This window comes from Dendropsophus ebraccatus, chromosome 2, assembly GCF_027789765.1.
Source record: "Dendropsophus ebraccatus isolate aDenEbr1 chromosome 2, aDenEbr1.pat, whole genome shotgun sequence".
In the NCBI taxonomy this organism is placed as follows: domain Eukaryota; kingdom Metazoa; phylum Chordata; class Amphibia; order Anura; family Hylidae; genus Dendropsophus; species Dendropsophus ebraccatus.
Window position 1 is genome coordinate 98,300,298 of NC_091455.1, and position 24,092 is coordinate 98,324,389.

At 41.9% G+C, this 24,092-nt stretch overlaps 1 protein-coding gene across 5 annotated transcripts in view; it reads right to left on the reverse strand.

The window, feature by feature from the left end:
- The window catches only part of RREB1 (ras responsive element binding protein 1), a 68,910-nt gene that overhangs the window by 6,902 nt on the left and 37,916 nt on the right, over positions 1-24,092 (reverse strand). For all 5 annotated transcript variants that reach the window (XM_069958053.1, XM_069958054.1, XM_069958050.1 and 2 more), the window contains 8 exons: positions 23,396-23,509; positions 22,443-22,645; positions 19,679-19,768; positions 18,836-18,999; positions 14,057-14,201; positions 13,410-13,546; positions 9,362-9,551; positions 1,863-4,572 (listed from right to left, as the gene is read on the reverse strand). In XM_069958053.1, the coding sequence (XP_069814154.1) occupies positions 1,863-4,572; positions 9,362-9,551; positions 13,410-13,546; positions 14,057-14,201; positions 18,836-18,999; positions 19,679-19,768; positions 22,443-22,645; positions 23,396-23,509 (3,753 nt within the window). The remainder of the gene's footprint in view (positions 1-1,862; positions 4,573-9,361; positions 9,552-13,409; positions 13,547-14,056; positions 14,202-18,835; positions 19,000-19,678; positions 19,769-22,442; positions 22,646-23,395; positions 23,510-24,092) is intronic.

Genomic DNA, 24,092 nt, shown 5'->3' on the forward strand with positions numbered 1-24,092 from the left:
AATCTGAATCTAAGGGTTGTATTACACAGCCCAGCCCCTGCCAGACATAAATGCCCATCTCCTGGATTGCTCCCCATTTGAGCCTATTACACGGGTTGGCAGGGCCACACGAACGATTCCTTGAATGTTTGTGTGTTCCTTTACTTCTATCATCCTTCAACACACATCACTCAATGAAATAGAATTTTATGACAGGTTAAAACGAAGCATTAGCTTGTTCATTGGCTGATAACTGTGCTATTACAAAGAATAGGGTGATGTACTAGGGTCCTAACACAGGTTAAGCTGTCGATCACTGACACCTTTGAAGTGATATGCATATAAATTATTGTGATAAACTTATAGCAGTACTTACATCAAGGTACCTAAATGTTGCCACTTTAAAAATAATTTATTTTATGTTTAAGACAATTCAACTCTGACAGCTCTAGCGTCCGGGGAGGAAATCACTAGAGGTGTCACTCAGAGCTAAGAGGTGAGGCCCAACAGGTGGAGTACTGGACACTTGCAGTAGTGAGCTTGGGACACTACAAGAACTTTGTTTCAGTCAGACAACCTGCATGACCAGAATTAGGTAGGTTTAGCTTCTCTCCTAGTTCTCTTATAAACACTTTGAGGGCTCAAAGCTACTGACAGATTCTCTTTAAATTGACGCTGTCACTTCAAATCTTTTAACATCTGTCTGCGAAACGATTGGTAAGGGTCTGGGTGTTCAGACTTTAAATGTAAGTCTAAGGGACTGCCTCAGGCCTGACTGATCAGAATATTTGACATGTCTCGAAGACATACCAAATAGTCAAAGGTCCAACAGCACCATAGGGTAGATGTATGTATATCCCGGTAGAAGGATTGATGCACACTAGGTGGCCAACTAGAAGAAACCTTCAGTACAACAGTTTCTGGTCATAAATAAAACTTTTAAGTTTATTTAGATACCCAAATATCTATTTAGGAATTCAAATAAACCTTGAAGATTTTTTCAAAACTGGATGCTCTTTAACTTTGTATGTCTTGAAAACATGTGAAAGGATTTTTAATAAGACAGGTACACTTTAAAGGGGTTCTCTGCCCTGGACAATCAGTTTCTGTTGGAAGTGGCTTCAGAAATTTAGCCAATTACATGGTCCCCTGCTCCAAGCGCCCACATTGATGATCATCTGTAATCTCTGTAAAGAGTTCAATTTTCCTACAGCGTCACCACAAGGAAAGCATTACACAGTGCCCAATAAAATCAGCAGTCTGTATGTGCAATGCATAGACACACTGGGTGTTCCAGTGTGAGAGATGCTCTTTGTAGCTGCTGCTCTCTGTAAAAATGGGGTCCAGAACAGGGCACTTCCTTATAGCAGTATTCAGCTACTTTAAATTGTACATCAACATAAAAGACATGCGGATCTATTCAACAGGGTAGTTTATGGTTAGTGTAAAACCACTCTATATTCCAGTGCCTGCTAATATTGTAATGGGTTAGTTTATTATCATATACTCTAAAATTGTCTCCCTCATTCAGGACTTTCATCTAATCGAGCAGAGCAGATACAAAGTGTGTTTGTAGACTGTGAAGGACCAAGCAGGTTTATACATTACAAAGACTTGATTTTAATATACATTGTGTAATGCATTATTCCCTAATGGTGACAGTAGTGAAATTGAGTCTTGTTTGTACATTCTGGCGTAAACCAAAGCTGACCATAGGTTTTGCGGCTGCTAGGAACCCAAGTGATCACCCAATTATCAGGAGATCCTTCTAACCCCCCCCCCCCCCAAAAAAAAGGAATGTTCAAAATGTATATAGTAGCAGTAGCAATAAGAAGTTTGCATATATCAATCAGTACAATGGAAATACTAGAATAGGCTCTTACCTGTGTGAGTCAACATGTGTCTCTGTAAGGAGCTTGCCCAGGGAAAAACACGGGGACAGTAAGGACAGGTTATCTTCTGCAAGGAATTGGAGTAGGAATTTCTTTTTGCTTTCTTATCTTCTCCGCTATCTCGCTCATCCTCACTAGTACCATTTTTATCTAAAGGATCTTTAAGGTGTTCTGTAGATTGCAGATAAGGACTGAACTTATTAGTGTCCGTTGTGGCCAACATCTTCTCAACACTTGCAAATTCACCACTCGATTCAAGGTCTACACCTATTGCTACCTTAGGCTTATTTTTAGTTCCTTTCTTTCTACCCCTTTTCTTTGCTCCAATAACCAAAGCAGCAGGACTGGAGAGGTCAGATAGGCTTGTCAAGTTTGCAACATTATTGGATGCATCATTGGGAGGAATAGGTTCCTTGTTTGGGATTGTCATATTTGATTTGGAAGCGCCAGATTTCTCAGCAGTTGATAAATTGTTGGCAGCAACGTGAGAGCTAGGTGTTGTTATATCAGTTTTTAGCAAAGCTGAAGCAGATGATACTGAAGAAATAATCTGTGCAATGGAGGCCAGGGGTGGCAACTCTTTACTGACAGGAGGCTTTGGCAAGAGTGGAGGTGGTTTAGGCCTCAAAGGGCGAAGAATAGTTGCGCTTCCAAGAACGGCAGGGGAAATGATTGGAACAGTCAAGTGTACAGGGTTTTTCACTGGTTTGGAATGTGTGATAGCTGCTGCTTTTTCTAGGAGCTCATTGGCACTTAGGGAAAGTTGGTATGGCTGACAACTAAAGAGTTGACTGACAGGGCCAGATATTTGCTCTTGAGTGTTTGGTTGCATCTGTGGGTTATCTTTGTCCTGCTTAGCATGCTTAGGTATAGAGAGATCAATGGGTTCCATGGTGGAATCAAAAGAAGCAAGTGAGTTGAAGACAGGCTCCTCCTTCACTGGAAACACACATGGGTTTTTGTTCTTTTGAGAAAAGTCTAAGGGTTCATCAAGGTCCACAGGAAAACTGGAAGCGGGTTCAAGTTTTAGAGGAAAAGAAACACTCCCATGAAGAAAGCCATTCTGTGGTTCCAAGTAAGATGTGGTAGGTTTACGTTCGAGGTAAGTGCTATCTTCCAATGGTGGAGTGCCTACCCTACTTAGCTCTGGGCTACTGGAACCACACAAGATGTGATTATTAATTTCTTTTTCTTGCACATGCTGGTGTTGCTTAAGTATGTGGTGAATGCAGTTCCTTTTGGCAGAAAAGGCAGTGCCACACTCCTTGCATTCAAAAAGTTTCTTTTTCTGAAAGTTGCTGTGGCTCCTCATGTGTATATGAAGAGCACGATAACTCTTCAAGTCTTCCCCACAGCATTTACATACTGTGTCTGGGGAACAGAGAGCATCCACCATTTCAGATGTATTTGTGGATACATAGTCAATGTTCTTTTCTATATCCTTCCTGGTGACCTTTAGATGCTTCTTACGTAGGTGTCTCTCACAGTTAGCTTTAACAGTGAAAGGGTACTGGCATATTTTACAAATGTATGGTCTTTCGCCACTGTGTGTTCGCAGGTGCCGTATTAATGCTGCTTTGTCAGCCGCAATATAGTCACATATGTTACATTGGTAAGGTGATATTCCCAAATGAGTGCGTATGTGGGCCCGCAATACACCAGAGAATGTAAATACCTGGTCACAGAAGTGGCAAGGATAAAACACTTTTTTAGCTTGGGTTGTTTTTTTGCTGTTTGATCCAGAAATAATTGATTTCAAATCCCCTTCAGCGACTTCCTGTTTGATCTTTGCCTCCAAGTCTAAAGGCATGAAGGCTTCTATAATACTGTCCTGTTCTAGCTGTGTCTTTAGATCTCGCGGTTTCAATAATTCAGAGTTTGGTACTTGGGAATTCGGAGTAGAGGAGCTACAGTTGGCTCCAGACCTGGACTGTAAATATATGGCGCTTGTGGCAGATTCCACAGTGTTCTTTATCATCCGTAAAGGTGGAGGAGGAAGGCTGGGGCTGATGCAGCCTGGGGACGCCTGCTGATTGGTAGGAAGAGGTGGGGGAGTAGAGGCAGCGACAACTGTACGAGGAGTCACTGGTGGCTTTGGCTTTAGTGGCGGCATATGTTTAATAATGGCAGGAGACATTTTAGACAATGGTGGAAGACTAATCTGAGATGGTGCTGAAGTAGCCATCTTTAATATCTGCTGAATATCAGCCAACTCTCCAGAAATAGGTTTAACCACAATGCTATTGTCTGGTTGTACAGTAAAGCCTTTTTGGAAAGGCTGCAAGGAAAACAGTTTCATGTTTTCTTTCGCTGAGGGTAAGACTGAGAATGGACCGCCAACAGGGGGTGCTTCTAAAGGAGACAACTTCAGCATCGCTGTATTGCTAGCAAGCTCGTGAGGTAGGTTGCTCTTCATAGCTTCTATGTGTATGGCCTGGAAAGAATCTGATGAATTATCTCCCTGACAGACAGGCTTGATGTCTTTGGTGTACTGCAGGCCCAAGGCTGCCATAAAAGCTTTCTGTTCTTGATCCTCCCCAGACGATTTTTCGGTTTTGTGCAGATTGCGAGCCTGATCCTCCTTATGGGTTTCCAAGTGCAGTTTTAGAGCTGATGGCATCGGAAACGCTTTGTTGCAGATTTCACATATGAAGCTGTGCAACTCACTGATGCATCTTCTTAAATTGGTTTCACACCAGACCTAATCCCAGGAAAGGGGGAAAGAGAAGGAACATAGGATACGTAAATATGCATGTCAGTATGGCATAAGAATGTTCAATAACATGTACTAAATTAATCTGTCAAAAATCAAGACTGGCCAATACATTTTGGACTACATGCACAAATATCTAGACTAGTGGTGGGCAATTAATTTTCCCATGGGGCCAATAACAAATTGAAATGGTTTTCGAGGGCCAGACCAATATACTTGGCCAGGGGAGGTGTTTGCATTGCAGGTTGTGTGGCTTGTGCCACAGGTATACACGCTGTGACTGCATGCTTCACCTGTACACGCCAAACAGCCAAAAACCTTTATAGGAGTTTGCTACAATGTATCAGTGTAAAGTCAGTTCCATAGACTTTCATCTCAAACACACTGCCATTCACTGACAGCAAACAGATATCTGCAATATGATAACTGCTGTTGGTTTATATATATATATATATATATATATATATACACACTGTATTTAATGTACAGTCACTATCATGTCGCCAGTAACCCCTGGTAGAAAGTGTTTTTTGTAATCTGTGTGGCCCTATGATGCTGAGGGCCACATGTATTGCCATAACATAACATGGCTGTATAACATTACATACAGGACTGGCCAGAATTACCTCAGTTTCCTCATAATACACAGGATAAAGAGCCAGGCGCTAAAAAGATGAGAAGTTTGTGAGGTAAGAAGGTCACATGATAAGCCCAAGTCACCTGACCATTACACTGTTTTTACAGAGTACAGAGCTGAAACAGAGATTCTCCACTTAGAATTTAACCCTGTTCAATCCCCACCCATAATCTAAACTTGTTTGTAATGGGTTAATTGTTGCATGAATTGGGCAATTCATCTGCATCACATCCTGACTCACACCCTAAGAGCGGGTTCACACTACGGAATTCTCGCAGACAATGTCCGCGGAATTCCGTCAGCTGTCCGCCCGCACATCTGGGCGCCTTTCTGCCGGCCCCATAGACACCATTCTATGGGCCGGCGTACTCCGCTATAAGCTGAAAGAAGTGTCATGTCACTTCTTTTAGCGGATCGCGGAATACGCCGGCCCATAGAATGGTGTCTATGGAGCCGGCGGAAAAGCGCATGCCCGTGCGGGCGGACAGCTGACGGAATGTCCGCGAGAATTCCGTAGTGTGAATCCGCCCTAAAGCTGCTGAAAATCCTCACTGCCTGGTCCACTCCACCTCCACTCCTCTGCCCTTCTTCCTTCTAAAACCAAAGTCACACGATCTCTGTCTCTTCTGTTGGCAGGCAAGCTGTAACATCTCATCTGTAACCAACTACACCACTGACATCACACCAATCAGCAAACACCTGGCTAAGAGGTGGGGAAATAACAAACCAGTGACAGCCTCCTGAGCAGTATAGGGGAAAGAAGACACCATTGTTTCATCTCTCTCTCTTTCTAATCTATCCATGTAGATGGATGGACAGATATTTTGTATACAGTGTAAAGCCGAAGCAGATTGATCCAGTGATGGGCATACACTACAAGATGAGGCGGATACTTGGCAGCTGACTGCAATGCATGCTGGGAAATGTAGGTTCCCGGTCTGAGCCATCTTGAATATAGACCAGCTTTTAGAAAAACATGTAATTCAAGAACAGCAGCAGCTAGAAAGATGGGAGATGGCTCAAAATACTCAGAGGGACTTGGTGAGTAAGGCCAGCTAGGCTTGGGAGCATGTAATCTAGCCAACTGTGCATGGCAATCTCATATGCTTCTTCTTTATAAGGAACTCGTCAGTGCTGGGGGTGTGACAGAATTACTTCCCGTGGCTGTGTCCAGTGTGTAATTGGATGGCTGGTTAGAGCTAGTTAGCAGGCTGGATATGCCTGCAGGGCCATCCAATGCCCAAGTCTGATCTAGACCTATTAAAAAATGTGAAAATCCAATGCAAGCATATCTGTGGCAGTATAATTACTACATGTGTGCGGTAAATGCTCTGACATAAGTAATCCATTGAGAAGTCATGGTATCTTCGTATGCGTGAACCTTGTCTTGTTCTGGAAGTGGATGGGTTAACATCTATCTGGGTCTAAGGGCAGACCATTTTTTTTCCTCCACATGCCATTTAAAGCCTTGTGAACTGGGGATTAGAATGATAAGCCCTTTACTGCTATAGAAACCCAAAGAGCATTGCATGTCTCGCTGTGATACTCTACATCCAGCCTACTGCACAAAACAAACAGCTGACCATCTTCCTTTTGTACCTCTTTCTTAAATAGCAGCTTAGCGCAAGATGCCCTGAAAGACTGCCCCGCCATACCCCGTCGTACAAGAGCTTAGGTTTTGTCATAATGTTCTAGCAATTAGTAATAATTACTTGGGAATATAATTGATTTAGGCTAAAGAAATCTGGATATAACTTATCAACTACTTTATAATGCCTGGAGCGACAGCTGCTTCGGATTTAACTAATTACAGTCTGCTATTTCACTAGATAGATTTATTTTATACCCTCAAAATGTTAAAGATTTTAGATCTCATTGAAACATGTGGAAAAGGTTATAAGACTGCTTAACCCCTTCATGATGCAGCCAATTTTCATGATAAGCCGTATTTTTTCCATACATAGATCCATATGAGGGATATTACTTTGTGACCAATATTAATTTGTAATGACACCCTCTATTTCTCCATAAAATTAGCGGTGAATAGGAAATAATTGGTGACAAAAAAAATCGGAGAAATTACACCGTTTACAATGAAGTATTAAAACTGACATGTTCTCTATTCTTTAGGTAGGATAACAACAATACCCAATTCATGTAGCTTTTACTTTGTTACTTTAAAAATGTTTTAATTTTTATACAAACAAATGTGCTAAACATTGCCACATTCATAGCTTTTTATTTTTCCTGTCGACAGGGCTGTGTGCTCATTTTTTTCACCCTGATCTGTAGTTTTTTTTAATCAGGAACACTTTGGCATACATGTGATTTTGATCCCTTTTTATTCAATTTTTTTCTGGGATGTAATACGACTAGAGATGAGCGAACATTGAGCGCGCTCTTGTTCGTCCAAACCAAATGCTCTGCATTTAATTACCAGCGGCTGAAGAAGTTGAATGCAGCCCTAAGAATGCCTGGAAAACATGGATACAGCCTTAGGGTCCTATTCCACGGGCCGAGCAGGGCCCGATCAACGATGTAAACGAGCGGCGATCTGCTAGATCTGCTAGGTTTACTGGGCCTATTCCACGGCCTGATGATCGTTGAGCGAGGGCTGCAAGGACATTGTTACCGATGTCCTTGCAACCCTTGCAGCATCATACATTACCTGGCTGCAGGGCTTGTCCTCCGCTCCGTCTCCTCCCTGGGTCCCGCACTCTATCTTCTGAATGGCCGGTCAGCTGACAGGCCACACTCAGCCAATCACAGGCCGCGGCGGTCCCGGCCTGTGATTGGCTGAGCGCTCCGTCAGCTGACCGGCCATTCAGAAGATAGAGCGCGCGGGACCCGGGGATGAAGACAGCGCAGAGAAGAAGCCCTGCAGCCAGGTAATGTATGATGATGCTGCTGCTGCTTCTTCTCAAATCGTCGGTCGCCCGCCGTGCACCGCTATTCAACCGTAGCGATGCGCGGTGGGGGAACAATGATTTTATGGCTGGCCCTAAATGAACGATCAGCCGATGACACGATCGGCTGATCGTTCTCTCTATTTCACCGAACGATAATCGGCCGAATCGGGCCAAATGGGGCCGATCTGGCCGATTATCGTTACTGCGGAATAGGGCCCTTAGGCTAAGTTTACACTAATGTCAGTCTTTCATTATGATGGCTGCCATTGGGGCTCCATTCAACTTCTTCAGCAACTAGTAATCAAATGCACAGTGTTCGGGTTTGGACAAACTTGATTGTGCCCAAGGCTCGCTCATCTCTGTTTTGGACCTTTTTGCACTTAATCTGTTGACCTATGAGAAATGTGACAATCTAATATGGAAATATGTTAAAGGGGTACTCCGGTGCTTATAAAAAAAAAAAAAAAAAAAAAAACACAGGTCCCTGAAGCTCCAGTTGGTCTTCATTTTTTTCTTCGCTTCCTGGTTTGGCCTTTCCCATGATGCATTTTGTCTCCTGTGATGTCTAACTGACTCTGTAAAACTGTTAGATGGCTTACATCTTGCTCAGCCAATCAGAGTTGAGCAACCTGAGTCATCTGACAAAGAGGCTGGCCTAACAGGGCTTAGACCCGCCTCCCTCTTGATGATTTCATTGTCACGAAGTGGCTGCCACAGAAAAGCCTGGGGTCAACAGTCATTAGGTAAGAATGAGTTTGCTTCACTTCCTGGTGGGGGGTTGAGGGGGAAAATATAGGGAAGGGGGGCAGATACGTGATTGAAGCATATTACAAAGTTATATAACTTTGTAATGTGTTTCAATTACTGGAAAAAATACAATTTAATACAATTTTTATAGTTTAGGGCATATATGTATATTAATTTTGTGTACAGTTTACTTATTGCATGGATTATTAATAAAGGATTATTTTATGCATTATTGGTGTGTGTGTCCCCCCTTGCCCCCAAATGTTGGCTGGTTCTGCTGAACTCAGCAGGTCCTGCAGATTTCTTTTCGAGAGCACAGAGAACCTTCAGAGCCAACATGTTGGTGAGGACCTAAGTCTTTATACTGTTTTACCATACTGTGCTTCCCTTGGTATTTTTGAGACACAAACAGTAAACTCTATTGTGTTACAGAATATGATTACATAGTTCTAGATGCTTTTACCGATAGGCAAAGATTTTTTACCTGAGAAATGATAGGGAACTTCTTGCAAGAAAAGTCAGTAAAGCCCAAGTCATTAAATCCAGCAGGGATGGAAGGGTTGTTTTGGATGAATGGCTTTCCAGACTGGTCTCTGGGGAGCAGCTTGTGGATTACAGCATTGTGTCTTAGCAAACCACGGTGGGTGCGAAATGAAATGCAGCAAATGTCACACCTTGGGGAATGAAAAAAAAGACGCTTAGTCATGTTAAAATTATTCACACACATATTTGCACATGATGGCATCCATCGCACTTGTCTGGTTCCCAATGTGAGCTCTGAAGGTTATTGTGGCTATGTCTGGTATGAGAAATAACTCCTTCTCCTTCAATATGCTAGGCTCCATGATGAGGAACTAAGGGTGGGATTTATTAAACTGGTGTAAGGTAGAATTGACTTAGTTGCCCCTAGCAACCAATCAGATTCCACCTTTCATTTTTCAAAGAATCTGTTAGGAATGAAAGGTGGAATCTGATTGGTTGCTAGGGGCAACTGAGCCAGTTTCACTTTACACCAGTTTGATAAATCTCCTCCTATATCTGCAGCAGATAACATGAAAGTACACCTGTAGTAGGAACATATTATAAACAGAGAACAGGTCATAAATGAAAGATTTCTCCTCCTTTCAAATCCATTCCTGGCTTTGGCTTCTAAAATCTGTCAGATACATCTCTCTGTGTAAAGGCACCCTTAGTATCTATAGGATTTAAAATACACCAGCCAGCTGAGCCAATAGAGGCAGAGAAAACAGAGAGGACTTTATCACCATGCTTGGTACTTCTAATTTAGCATTAACTCTCCTCTGTCATCACTTGTCCCATCCCCCTTGACCAGGAGCAGCAGAATTGTTGGCGTTTCCCTTCTCACTGGGGTGCCACAAAAGGAAAACAAATCCCTGCCATACCTAGAGGGTTGTAATAAAAACCTCCCAGGCCAGCACTCAACACCTGTTGACGTGTCTTAAAACTCAGAAAGGCAAACTGGAGGCCAGCATGAAAAGATATCACCCAGAAACATTTATAGCGTTGTCCCCACAACATAGATGCTTAGCTGGAAGTCACTCATTACCTACGAGCCTTATGCATTTTGCCTTTAAGCTGCTCTTCAAGGACAAGGCAGGTCACTGCAAATCCACTCTGTGTCCTAGAGGCAGCCAGGACTTCAGCATCTTAGACTGGCACAGGGTTGCCTCCATTCTTCAATAAGATAGCTCAGTACAAGATCATGTAACATGCCATTTATTCAGAATATCATTTACATCTCAGCTATAAATTCTGATATTCAAATGCACATTTCTATTTTATTGCGGTTTTGTGTTTTGCTTCCAGAACTTCCATATAAATATACAATTTCATACATGTAATCTTTTACACTTCAATATTAGTCTTTATAGGAAATAAAGAAAATAAATGTTTGTATGTATTTATATATATCAGCGTGCCCCAGCTACTGCTAAACAGCTCCTATGCCCTGAGTGACACAGACTGCCACGGTGGACTGAGAGGTGTAGTTCTGTAACAGCTAGACTCCTACAAATGGAGAACACTGGGCAGTAGAATGCGACAAGCTTAGAATACCCTTGGGTTTGCAAGTCTGATCTTATAGGGGCTTTCCAGGATTAGAAAAAACAGGGCTGTTTTCTTTCAAGATCAGTGCCACACCTGTATTCAGGTTATTTGTGGTACTACAACTCATTCAAGTCAGTTTAACTGGGCATATTACCACTCCTTTCGGGACTGACCATGGGTTTAAGACCATGACTGACAACATTATAGGAATCTACATTAGACCCACGGTCCGGCCGGTACTTGTGTCCATAACCCTGACACAGAAGTCTGCCCATACTACGCTTATGTGAAATTGTCCTCACCCCTAAATCTACATCAAATGTTAATGTAAAATAGATCAGAATAAGCTTTTGTTCTGAAAAGTAAAAGGCCAAAATCTACAACATGTCATCACCAAAAGCAGCAGCAAAAACAGTAAACTGTTTAACAATATTATCAGATTGAGCAGGAGCCAAATATGAGGCCTACGATTGTATTTCTTACACTATGCGGTACAATCCAACTGCCTTGTATTCTAATAAAATTGAGGGAGAGAGAAGGGAGTGAGAGTACATGAAGGCTTTTATCTGGAGCAGATAATACTTTACAGTGGCGGCCCGGATTTTGCCTTTCTAGCCTTGCGATGTCCCTATCATACAAGCCCTGGCCATTCACCAGGGCACATTACTGCTCAGTATAGGCCGGTGCCTGTACAAATCATTGGTTTGCACAGGTCTGGGTACACGTTGTGGGCACAGGAGTGTAGACTTGTACAGCAGGTATGAGTATGCAGCCCTGTCTAGTGGGAGATTTCCCAGTCATTTACTGATCTAATGAGCTTTACTGAACAGACATCCAGTCCCTAGACGCCGAGGTTTAGCACCTATTTAGCTCTTCACTACGCCAATGCTAATGCTCCGAGGACCAGGGTGTTATTTCATTATTAACATGTTCCGCTCTAGACGAATCTCAGGGGATGCTGGAAAAGCAATGGAGAATGATTCTTTGGTAATTGATGCTTAGGCAACTTACTATTCAGTTCCAGTCTCACTTGTGTAGCCTACAATTTCTTTCCCCCCTCACAAGCTGAAATGGGAGACATCTCCCCTGTCTCTGTGAACTGACATCAAACAGCTGCACTGGCTTCAGCTGCTAGAAGCAACACTCACAACTGACACTGCTGGCTCTCTCCCTCTGCAATGGAGGCTGAAAGGCAGGACACATGGCTCTAAACAGCCCTTCTCATGCCTTCATATCCTGGCTGCATTTTACATCAGCATCCTGTAAGAATAGCAACCTTCCCCCACCTAATAAGCAAACTGGTAGGTGTAAAAGAATACGTTTCACTTGCCCATCATTTATAATATGTGCATCTATGTAAAACATGCAAAAAATTTACTTTCCAACTGTAGCCTGGAAACAATAGCTGCTAGGGGGTAAGAGTAACTTCATGTGAAAGACTCTTCTGTCATTTTCCAGTGTAAAATTACACATGCACGCAGCAGTCATCCAAACATGCATGCACACACACCTCCCTCTACACCAAGGTCTGAAACCATATCATTAGGGCTGCCTATTTTAAGGCTGCTGGTTATAGATTGGGCAGGTTGCCACTCACATTCCAGACACAGTGTAGCTGTTTTGGTCTGACCCATACACAGGGATCACACAAGGCTCCAATACAAGCCACAGAACCGTAGTGCGCACACAGTAAAACCTGAATCAAGACTTACAACAAAATCCTAAAATCATACTCATGGCTTTGTGAAAGAAGAGCTACGACTGTATGAGGATCATTGTATGTTGTCAATTGCTACTTTGCAGTATAAATTGCAAACTGTATCATATGACATTATACCATCACATCATATCTTATATTGTGTGTCTGGCAGGAACGGGATCTAGGATCAGTGACCTACACTGCATGCTATTATCATGTTACAATTACAGTCTTTACTGTGACACAAATAGACTGGCTCTAAAGGTGCATTATAAATCATCATAGAAAGCAGCATACATAGAGGAAGAAGATGATCATGTTGAATATGTGTTCAAGCTTAAACTCAGGTAAAATGTGGCAAATGTATTAAGAAGGGCAACAAATTTGGTGCATTTTGGACTAAGTCAAAAAGGAACTTTAGGCCTGCTCTTAGCAGATGGCAATTTGCATCATTTCCTCTTATAGTTGTTAGGCTACTGTTGTCTCAACCCCTTCCTCTTAACCCTGCACACTTTAGTGTCAAAGGTGAGAAAAGTCATAATTTAGATAAGGAATATTATATTTTCCATTACTTGCAACATGTCTAGGAAAATATAAGTGAGACACCCAATAATAAATTTCAATATATGAAATGTTTTCCATGCTACCTTTGTTTCCTGCTACTTGGATTTTTCTGCTCAAAGTTGCAACATTTTCTAAACTGAACAGTAGAACAACTGGTTACAGCATGAATAGCGGACTTTAGGGCCAATGAGAGCTTCCTTACTTTAGAGAGGCTTCTGGATGAGTCTCCATGTGAGTATCCAGACTAGACTTGCAAGTAAATTCTTTGAAACACAAAGGGCAGGGAAGGACATCTTCAGTCTTTTTTACTTGCTCAACTTGCTGAATTTCTTCAACCACCTTTAGAAATGCAAAAAAGGGAAAGAAAAGAGAGGGCTTACTATAAAATTGTGAATGCCTATCATTTACAAGTCTAGTACACTGCAAGCATTTCATGGAACACACAGTATTTAGAAAGCCTATTCCCCAGAATACAGATATCAATGTTGGTTCTATGTGCCCCCAGTCAAAAAGGTCAGTTATTAGAAAAACTAATTTAATTGTATATTTTGTGTTGGGTAATTATTCTGATTCCTATTGGAGTTAAAATAAACAATAAATACCAATCACTACACAATAAATGTGTTCTTGATCTGGTGGGGAGTAGTTTATACAGGTCTTATAACACTACACTGATAGGATAACGAATGGCCGAATGTAAAGGACAACTACTTAGAGGTAAAAATAAAGTTATACAGGTCACTCATCTGTGGCCCAAATTCTCTTACAAGACCCCTTAAGTGGGACACCTTACTGCAGGATGCAGCTAAACCACCAGCTGGAAAGCAAAGCTTACGACGACTCCATTACCTTTTTTGCTGGAGGAGCCTCTTCTTTCTCGGTTTCCTCTTCAGGGCTAGGTTTTCTCTTAGATGTCAGCCTCCTTCGTTTTTGTGGGGAAGGAGGACTTGTAGTTATTGCAGCATTTGGGTCCTTCTCGTGAATCTTCATGTGCCTAAAGCATAACAGAAAAGAAATGAAATCTCTTCATGGAATCGTAACAAATTAAGCAATTGTTAATCTCATTGGCTGATGATTAAATGTTATGTGATGTATGTGGTTGCTGTTGTAATAGAAAATGTATGTGAAGAGGGACTGCTACAATATTTGTGGCAATGGTGCCATGCTAATGGTGAGCATCACCACTAAAATTAGCAAAATCAGAGCAAATTGACCACACAAGGTCAAATTTTCTACACAGAACTACATTAAGTACCTTACTATCATTAATGTATTAGGAAAAGCTACGTAGAATTAAAGGGATTGCCGCATGACATTTGGGCAAGCCATCAATGTCTGACCAATGTGACCACAGCATCTCAGCTTTTTTTTTTTTTACTCTTGAACGACCACCTATTATATACCGTAATAGGTTGACCTAGGGTTGTTGCCACTAAATTCTAGCAATCCACAGGGGACACAGTAGTTGCCCCCCTCACTTACTGAACATTAGTGGTATAACTTAGCTATAGCCATCCATACACTTCCTATAAGATACTATTTCCACATCATAAGTAGTATATTCAGTACTTCTTAAAGTTTCTAGATTAGTATACAAACAAGAAACTCCAAAAGGGACAGCTAGTTATACATCTTACAATCAAACCATTTCTATGAATGATGAGACAAAACAGTTAAAATCACAAACTAATTTAATCCCCAAGAAAGAAAACTGGGACAAGTTTCCAGAGATTGAAGAAAGAAAAGGAAGTCTGCAGGCAGTGTGCCTGGTGAACAGAAAGCAGACATTTCAAGTCAGTTATCTCCCAAGTCAGTCTCCTTATTTGGCATTGCTGTGGTGCTGAGCTCTGTGCTCGCCAAATCCCAGGCGTCCTACACATCACACCCTCATCACGATGAAGGCAACTAGGCCAAAATGCTTAGGGTAAAAGTGCAGCCATGATGGATTGGTCAGAGTACTGGACACAAGACTCCGAGCCGCACAACATAGAATTTCACTTGGCAGGTGTTGAGTGTGATATTCTGCACCGATTAAATTTATAAGGCGAGAGCAAGCATAACAAAGGGCAGATTTACTAAGAGTAGCATATATCTTGCCAGGGGGAACCATTAGGGCAGGATGTGCCATATTACCCAATGGGCGACTGACGATTCATGGCTGCACCTGACTTTGTACCTGAGCTTCTCAGTCCAGAAAAGTGGTGAAAATAATAATAATAATAATAACAACAATAATAATAATAATAATAATAATAATAATAATAATAATAATAATAATAATAATAATAATAAAATATTGATATATATAGATTTTTTTTCCCACCACTTTTCTGGACTTAGAAGCTATATATACACACACACACACACACACACAGACTATCAATCAGTGGCACTTGGTAGGACTGGGCAGTCGTATCTGACCTACGTGAGTGACAAATGAGATGACATCATAAATCTGCAGCTCAGAAGGAATGAGTCAGCCTCCCCTAAAATGTCAGTGGCATCCTGAACATTAGATGATGCATACCATGTAATAAAAAAAGATTATTACATTCCTTTTACCTGGCTAATGTAAAGAACAAAATAAGCACACTCAAAAGACCTGCCCATGAGGACATATAGGGGCACCCTGTTTTCCAATATGTCATTTATTTTTCTAACTTCTGAGGAGGAGGGGGAGCAGAGGAGCAGAGATCAGAAAGGAATTGGGATGATTACAACACTGAGTGCCCAGTAGATGCCAGACAAATGAACAGCTGCTTGTACTAAGTAATGGCTTTCTCCAAGCAACTGCTGGCCTTGATTTAAGGAGAAGGTAAAGGGGTAAAATGTTAACAGTTTTCCATTCACAGCACGAGTACAAACTTTGTGCTCACTTCTATCTTCACAACTACATGTTGCAAGCCCTCTACATATGGTAGAATATTCTGCATTCAGCGAGGAGAAGGAATGGTGGCAAAAGAAAGTTTGATGTGATTCTAGGAATCTCAAAATGGACTAAGTACGAGTTCAGTCATGAAGCTCCCTTGGGCTAGCGCAGGATTGCAAAACTCTTGTGAGTGATCCACCTCAGACAGGCCCTAGTGTCAGGCATCTAAAAGATTTCACTCAGCCAGCAGAAATGGTACAGTGCCGTTTACAAGGAGAGGCAGCCAAATAACAGGGCGGACTCATCCTTCTATAGATCTTCTTGGTTGCAGTATGTAGAACGTGCACTAACCCACATGATGCTGACCACACAACCTGCACTGATTAGCTCAACATGCAATCGCTTATCACTTCCAAATGAGGGTCCCTAAAAATGGCGCAGGCAGTGCAGTCTGCAACTGGGTGCTCTGACCACATTTAAAGAGGTTGTATGGATTAGAACATCATGCCTGTTTGTTCCAAAAACAGCCCCACACCTGTTAGTGGCTTGTGTCTGGTATCACAGCTCAGATTTATTAAAGCAAATGGGGTTAACCTGCAATAAAACACACAACCTGCAGACTGACACACAAAGCCAGGAGAGAACTAGTTATGCAGTCAGCTTCCACTCCAAGTGTATTCAGGCCGGTTACTCCACATACATCACACAGGGAGTCACTGAGTAAGGAGCACCAGGATCTATATGCTATGGTTGTTGCTGATCCTTCTCAGCACCAGAGGGTTGGCATACATTTGCTATGCTATATGGGGGGGCTATCTAGCCACATGCACATGGGAGGATGCTCACATCAATAGGGGACAGAGAAGATTTCTGTTGAAGAGACAGTGTGGGGGAGTGAAATAGGATACTGCTCTGTTTGCTAGTCCCAGCCTGTTCAGTAGAACAGGTCAGACAAGTTTTCACTCACTTTTTTCCTGTTTGTTGTGTGAGCTGAGGTGAAGTCCCAGGCAGTACCTTACCATTGTGAAGAGATGCATGACAACCTGGATGATGAGAACATTACTGCTGATCCCAGCTAAGCCCCAGGTTCACTTTCTACTTTGTTAACACCTCTGATGCTGGCTATCAATCATGTCCATTCAACCACAGTCACAACTGATGAACACTACAGTGGATACCCATGTAACCCTGTAATGCCAGCATCTCATTCCTTTGGTGAACATTGCTTATTGGGTACGCTGCCTTATACCAAAGCTAATCATACCCTATTTTTCTATATACCTAGAAGCTTCTGTTTTGTTCCACTTGAAGAAGTCATCCTTCATCCATAGGATAGTGTATAGCAAGCTAACCATGGGAGTCAGACCTGCAGCAACAACCACTGATACTGTGGGCAGGGACAAGATTGTCCCCAGAATGAATGAATGGGACCACGCATGTGTAGCCACTGCTCCATTCATTCTCTGTGGGGTTGATGATCAGTAACAAGGTCATCATTTGGCAGGGAAGAATAAACGCAGTGCTGGCCTTACACACTCGGTGCGTTGATTCATATTCATTCCAGGGGCAATCCTATCTCCTTTCTTAGGATTAAATTAAATAAATTAAATATTGGATTTTAGGGTCTCTTTAATCTTTGGATTTCCCACAGTGGTCTTGCCTTTCTATGGATATACACAAAGTCATGCTGCAGATGAGATGATATGTTGATTATAGGGATTTATATAAAATATTACACCTTGAAAAGAGTTTACATATACCACTGTTTATGTAAATATTTTTCATAATTCCCCTTTTTACTGCCATGTGAATAGTACCTACAAATAATTAGCTGGTATCTGCAGTGCCATAAATATGGAAGACATGGCTGCAGGCCACACACATGTTTTTGCCAATAGGAATGTGATGTCTGTGTCAACCATTGGTTAGAAACAGAGGACAAGGTTGTCAACACATTCAATAACATCTTGGCCAAGTTCCTATACTGTAGTGTGTTCGGCTGTACTGCGTTATGGGGCAGTAAAGGTTTTCTACAGGAGATTGCTCTCCAATGCATGGTACAAACTTCACTTCATAGAAGGTAAATCACGAGAGGAGAATCCCTATATACAGCAGGAATACCTTTCCCACACCCATTTATTGATGGATAGGAGGAGACATTTTTGTAATGGAATTCATCAAATGGAAAATAGATGACTCCAAACACGTGGCAAAAGAGTACACCGAAAATGTACTGAGGCATCTGGGCTGACATTCAGTACGAATGTACCAGGATAAGATGCCATATCTAGATGGGGACAGAGGAAGTAGGCAGCCATAAATCCTGACCTGTCCCAGCGTATGTGAGCTGACACTACCCAGAGGATGGTGTATACCTGATAGTAAATGGATAACGAGTTTGGGTAAGAGGTGGAAAAGTAAAGATCACATATTCTAAGCTCAGTGGTGAGATACAATTCTCCTTTTCCACCTTTACTGCTCTCTGCCTCTGTTTCAGCGCAGCTAGACCAGTGTTCACCTAAGGATTGTGTTCATCTTGGCACCTACATAAAAGAAATGCTAGCACACCTTCCTTGCTCATTTGTACAGCTACATAGCCAATTACACAGCAGTCAAATGATACTTGCTATCTTGGCCATCCCAGAGCATTACACACCAAAACAGCACCAGAATTTCCCAGGCTCTATTTAAAGGGGTGAAATAAATACACAGCTCATATGTTCTCACCTTGTTAGTCTATCACTATATGTCTTACTCACCTGTGCATATTCCCATTGGTAGTGAAGGACTGCCCGCACATCGAGCATTTGTAAGGCCTCTCTCCAGAGTGGACAAGCATGTGGCGGTCAAGAGAGCTTGCAGAGCTGAGGGATTTCCCACAGATGCTGCAACTATGGTCTGTTCCTCCGGTGTCGGTATTGTGCTGTTAGGGGCAAACAACAACATTCTTTATTTTCATGCCAACATCATAATCACTTCATATTACATGACGAAAAATAGTTTTAGTGCAATGTGCAGGGGATGCACATAATGCCCAAGTAGCATAAGTGCAGAGACCAGTCACCGCACTCAAGCCTCACAATTTGTTGTAGATAGGTACTAGGGATGGTCCGAACCTGGTTCGGTTCGGGTTCGTATGACCCCGAACCCTCGGAAATGATTCTTGCTGTCTGCCCTCTCCGTGGAGAGGGTGGATACAACGGGAGGACCGCCTGGAAAACTAGGATACAGCCATAACCATAGGCTGCATCCCAGTTTTCCAGGCGGTCCTCCCGCTGTATCCACCCGCTGCATGGAGCGGGCAGACAGCGGGAATCTGATGCCGAGCGTTCGGGTTCATACGAACCCAAACCTCGGCAGATTCAGACCATCCCTAATAGGTACCTAATAACCCAAGTCAATAACATTAGAATAACGGTTCATGATATCTCCAGGAAAAAAAAAAAAAGGGGGGGGGGGGCGCAACAAAACCTGCTATTCCAGCTATTTTTCTAGTTTACAACATCATATATTTTATTAATACGCATTTTATACAGAAAATATAAATTTTTCTGTCAAATAGTACGAAACATTACACAAAGCATAATCCAAAGTCCTCATACCTGACGGATGTGCATGGTGAGCTGGTGCTGTGAATTGCAGACCTTTTCACATAAGGGACATGTGTATGAGGACTTTTCCTCTTTTGATTCCTGTTGAATAAGAGAAAGGTAACACTTTATTTAGGCATTGCTTTTTTACAAACAACGAGAGTCTCATCATTCTCACTGAATAACTATATACACGTATACACTATATACACGTAAAGAATGAATACTGCAGGTCCCCCGCCTGCCTCCCACCCCACATCCCTCCTCTGGTGGATGCAGGAACTGATGGGACATGCCTATGAATATGAAGACTTATATAGTATATAGACTGGTCTGTAGGATTTTGCTCTATATGTTGGACCCATACATTAGGTTGAATGTCAAAGTATTTGCCTCTACTTTCAGAATCCATTTGTATTACTGTATTTATGTTTTATGGAAGAGTTTTTACATCAGCCTATTAACAACCAAGAGAGTGATTGCTGGTTCACCTTGAAGCGCAGTCTGACACATAATCCAGGCTGCTGGTGAATGTCTGTTTGCTTAAGAGTTTATCATTAACTGAGGTCCAAACTTTCCTAATACCAGCACAGGGAGATAGGATGGAGGATGCTAGTCTTATTACAAATGTTTCTACCAGATTATTATCAGGCAGACAAGAAAAAAAAAAGTCTCTCAAACTTCTCTTATAGGAAGGGAAGTGAGAAAGGCACCACAAGGAAAAATATAATATAATGTGTGTAATAGGCCGCTGGCACACTATCCTAAAGTCTACCTGGAAGAGGAGCTAAATCAATGGAGAACCACAGAGTCAGCGAAAAATATCAAGTACCTGAACATTTCTATATTCCATCTAAGACATAAAAACTTAAGTGTGGCTACAGATAATCAGGTCTGACACTAAGAGGGGTACAGGAAGCTGTTTTAGGGGGTCTAGACACAGAGAGCAGTTCTAGATGTCCATGTGCTTCTAACGTCCATTTTATGTCCCTGGTAGACGCTATATAGTTAGGGAAATATAACAACTGATGGCAACTGATTGTATAAATGCCTACAATTGTTACTTATGTTACATGTTACCTAAAACACCTCTGCTGTATTAAAGGGGTATTCCATGGGGGGATTAAATAAATATTTTTTTATTTATTTATAGCTGGGCATTATAAAAAAATAAACAAGTTAAAGGGAACCTAACACCCCCCGTGCCGGGGTGACAGGCTCCCGACCCCCCGCTACAGCCCCCTATACTCACCTGATCGGATTCTGGATCCGGTCGGGTCACGGAGATCTCAGCCGCTGCAGCCCGGCGTGCGCGCTGAGAGATGAGTCCAACGCTCATAGAGAATGACGGAGCGCTGGACTCACCAGTCATTCTCTATGAGAGTTGGGACTCATCTCTCAGCGCACGCGCCGGGCTGCAGCGGCTGAGATCTCAGTGACCCGACCAGATCCAGAAGCGGGACCCGGCGGGATCAGGTGAGTATAGGGGGCTGTAGCGGGGGGTCGGGAGCCTGTCACCCCAACACGTGGGGTGACAGGTTCCCTTTAAAGGAGAAGTCTGGCAAAAATTTTTTTTTATTAAAGTATTGTATTGCTCCCCAAAAGTTATACAAATCACCAATTTATTACAGGAAATGCTTATAAAGTGCTTTTATCCCTGCACTTACTACTGCATCAAGGCTTCACTTCCTGGATAAAATGGTGATGTCATGACCCGACTCCCAGAGTTGTTTTTAATAAAAAAATTCACTGGACTTCTCCTTTAAACCCACCTGCAGCTCCTGTTTCAGGGTCTTATGTCCTCTGCTAATCATTTCTTCTCAAAGAGTCAGAGCAGGAACTTTCTGCTAAGCCAATCACTGGCCACAGTGGTTGACCAGCCATGGCCAGTGATTGGCTGAGTTAGCAGGTCCTGCTCTAACTCCCAACTCAGAAGCAGTGAGGAACTGGAAGTCCATGGAGGAAGTCCATGAATGTGAGCTGATGGTAAACTGGGTAAGTAAGTATGACTTGTCTGTTATTTTTTCTTTATGCACAGAAATAGTTTCCCCCCCAGAAGAATACCCTTGGGACCCCACAATTGCACATATCCCCAATGCTCAGGCCCTGTTTACATCTCTGTCTTATGTACGGATTCTGGCAAAAATCCTATATAAAATAGCACAATATGCAAAATGTTATACTTTATGAACAAAACAGAATGGGGTAACATGTTTCTGTCATTTCACACCACTACCACCGTTTTCATTGTTCTGCTTCTATGGTGCAGATGGAAATGCTTAAAAAGGGGTATTCCCATCTCCACTAATATAGTCATACTTGTAGGGCTTGTAAGGTTAAATATGTTTGCAAATACATTCATTTAGCAAACTTGCCCCATTGTCCTCATATGCTGCTCTTTCCCTCCCACTGTTGACAGCTCAAAATCTAGGTTATCGACCATCAATTTGCTCTAAAATCAGTGGTTTTGCTGGCTATAAATGTAGAATATTATATATTACACACACACACACACACACACACACAAACACAAGATCAATGCTTTTAGAGCAGAGTGGTGGTTGGTAATCTAGACAACGAGCTATCAACAATGGGAGGCAAAGAGAGGCATAATCAGGAGAATGAGGCACGTTTGCTAACTGAATATATATATTTGCTAAAATTATAACTTGAAGAGCCCTACAAGTATATCTATGTTAGTTAAAATGGTAACATCCCTTTAATGCAAATGTGAATGAGCCCTATAGGTGACATTAAATTTCACTCCATTTCTTACCTGATTTCTCCTACCAATCCGATTTTGAGGTGGACATTTTCCTGGTGATTTAGTGTTCTGGAGGTTTGCACCATTTTCAGCAATATTTGTTGTGCTCATCACGGCTGACATCATTGCATTTACAGACGACAAGTCACTTGCCTCTGAACCATTATAAAGGTTGCCTGGTATCATCTGATCTTTTGTGCTTGTTGTTTCCTTTGCTGTAAAACAGACCAGCATGCAGACGTTTACAGGTGCATAGTTTCAATGCTAGTTATCCATTTTACTGAGAAACCAAGATGATTATACATTAGTGCAGGACACTGGCTATGGCCAGGTGATGACAGCTCATGCCTACTGTAGGAAGCTCTCCTGGATGACCTATTCTCTTGCCCTTTCCAATTCCTCTATTACCAATATTTTGGGTAACTGCTCCTTAAAGGGTACCTCCAGTGAATAAACTCTGTGACAAGAACTTTCCAGAGCATGAGAGGTTTTTAATGGGGCTCTCTGACAGAGATGTCATCATTGAGTACTGTATCAAACTGGAAAGAATACAACACTTCCTGCAGGGCATACAGCAGCTTTTATTAGAAGTAATTTACAAATCTCTATAACCTTCTGACACCAGTTGATTTGGAAAAAAAAAATAATTGGGAGTACCCCTTTAAGCAATTCTCCACTAGATTATACATAATGTAAACTAAATAAACATTTTTAGAGTAAGTAATTGAATTTGCACAAAGACTTCCTGCACCTACATATGAGTATATATACTGTATATTTGCAGCTATTTTTTTGTGAACTATTTGAATGATTTAGCTATCCATCAACTAGGCTTTACCAAAAGTTACTGGGAAGATCAACATGTACGTAGTGTAATATATTATATATATATATATATATATATATATATATATATATATATATATATATTTACATGGAGGGACCCCAGAAACTTGAAGATTTACCTCCATCCTTGGCCATGTGCTCAGTAGTGGTTTGAACATCTTGTCTAATACTTTTATCTGTCATAATGGTGGCAGAAACACTGTAGGTTGGGTCAGCAGCAACTCGCTCTAGAACTGGAAATGAAAGCACGCATGTCAGAATCACAGGAGGCGGCTGGAGACGGCACACATCATTTGAATGATTTACATACAGTCAGTCACATGGAGCAAAGGAAAATACTCAAAGTATTAAACAACCCAAACAAATTAAATATACAGATAACGCAGACACACTGGATGCCATGTAAGTGACCTAGTATGGATGACCTAGCCCCATAGCTATAGTGTACATACTGTTTAAGGTTATATACAATGCAGTTTTAATACAGCACATTTCTTCCATTCTGTAAAGACAGGAAGACATTTGCTCAATGTATTTCCTTATCGAGAAGACAATGTGACTGTTGACTGCATCCACATAATGTGCTGGACCTTCTTCACACTACACCCTCTTGTAAGGTGCTATAGATCTTTTGCCCTACACAACACCTTATAATACCCTGGTCCAATGCAAAGCAGTCAGTGGTGTCACACTCTAGTCTCTGGGCTAGCGGAAGCTATAGGATATCAGACCAACAATGGAAAAGCTTATATCCCCATAGAATCACTTTTGCCTGGATTGTGCTGGGAAATGGTTAATAATGTTGTAGAATTAGTA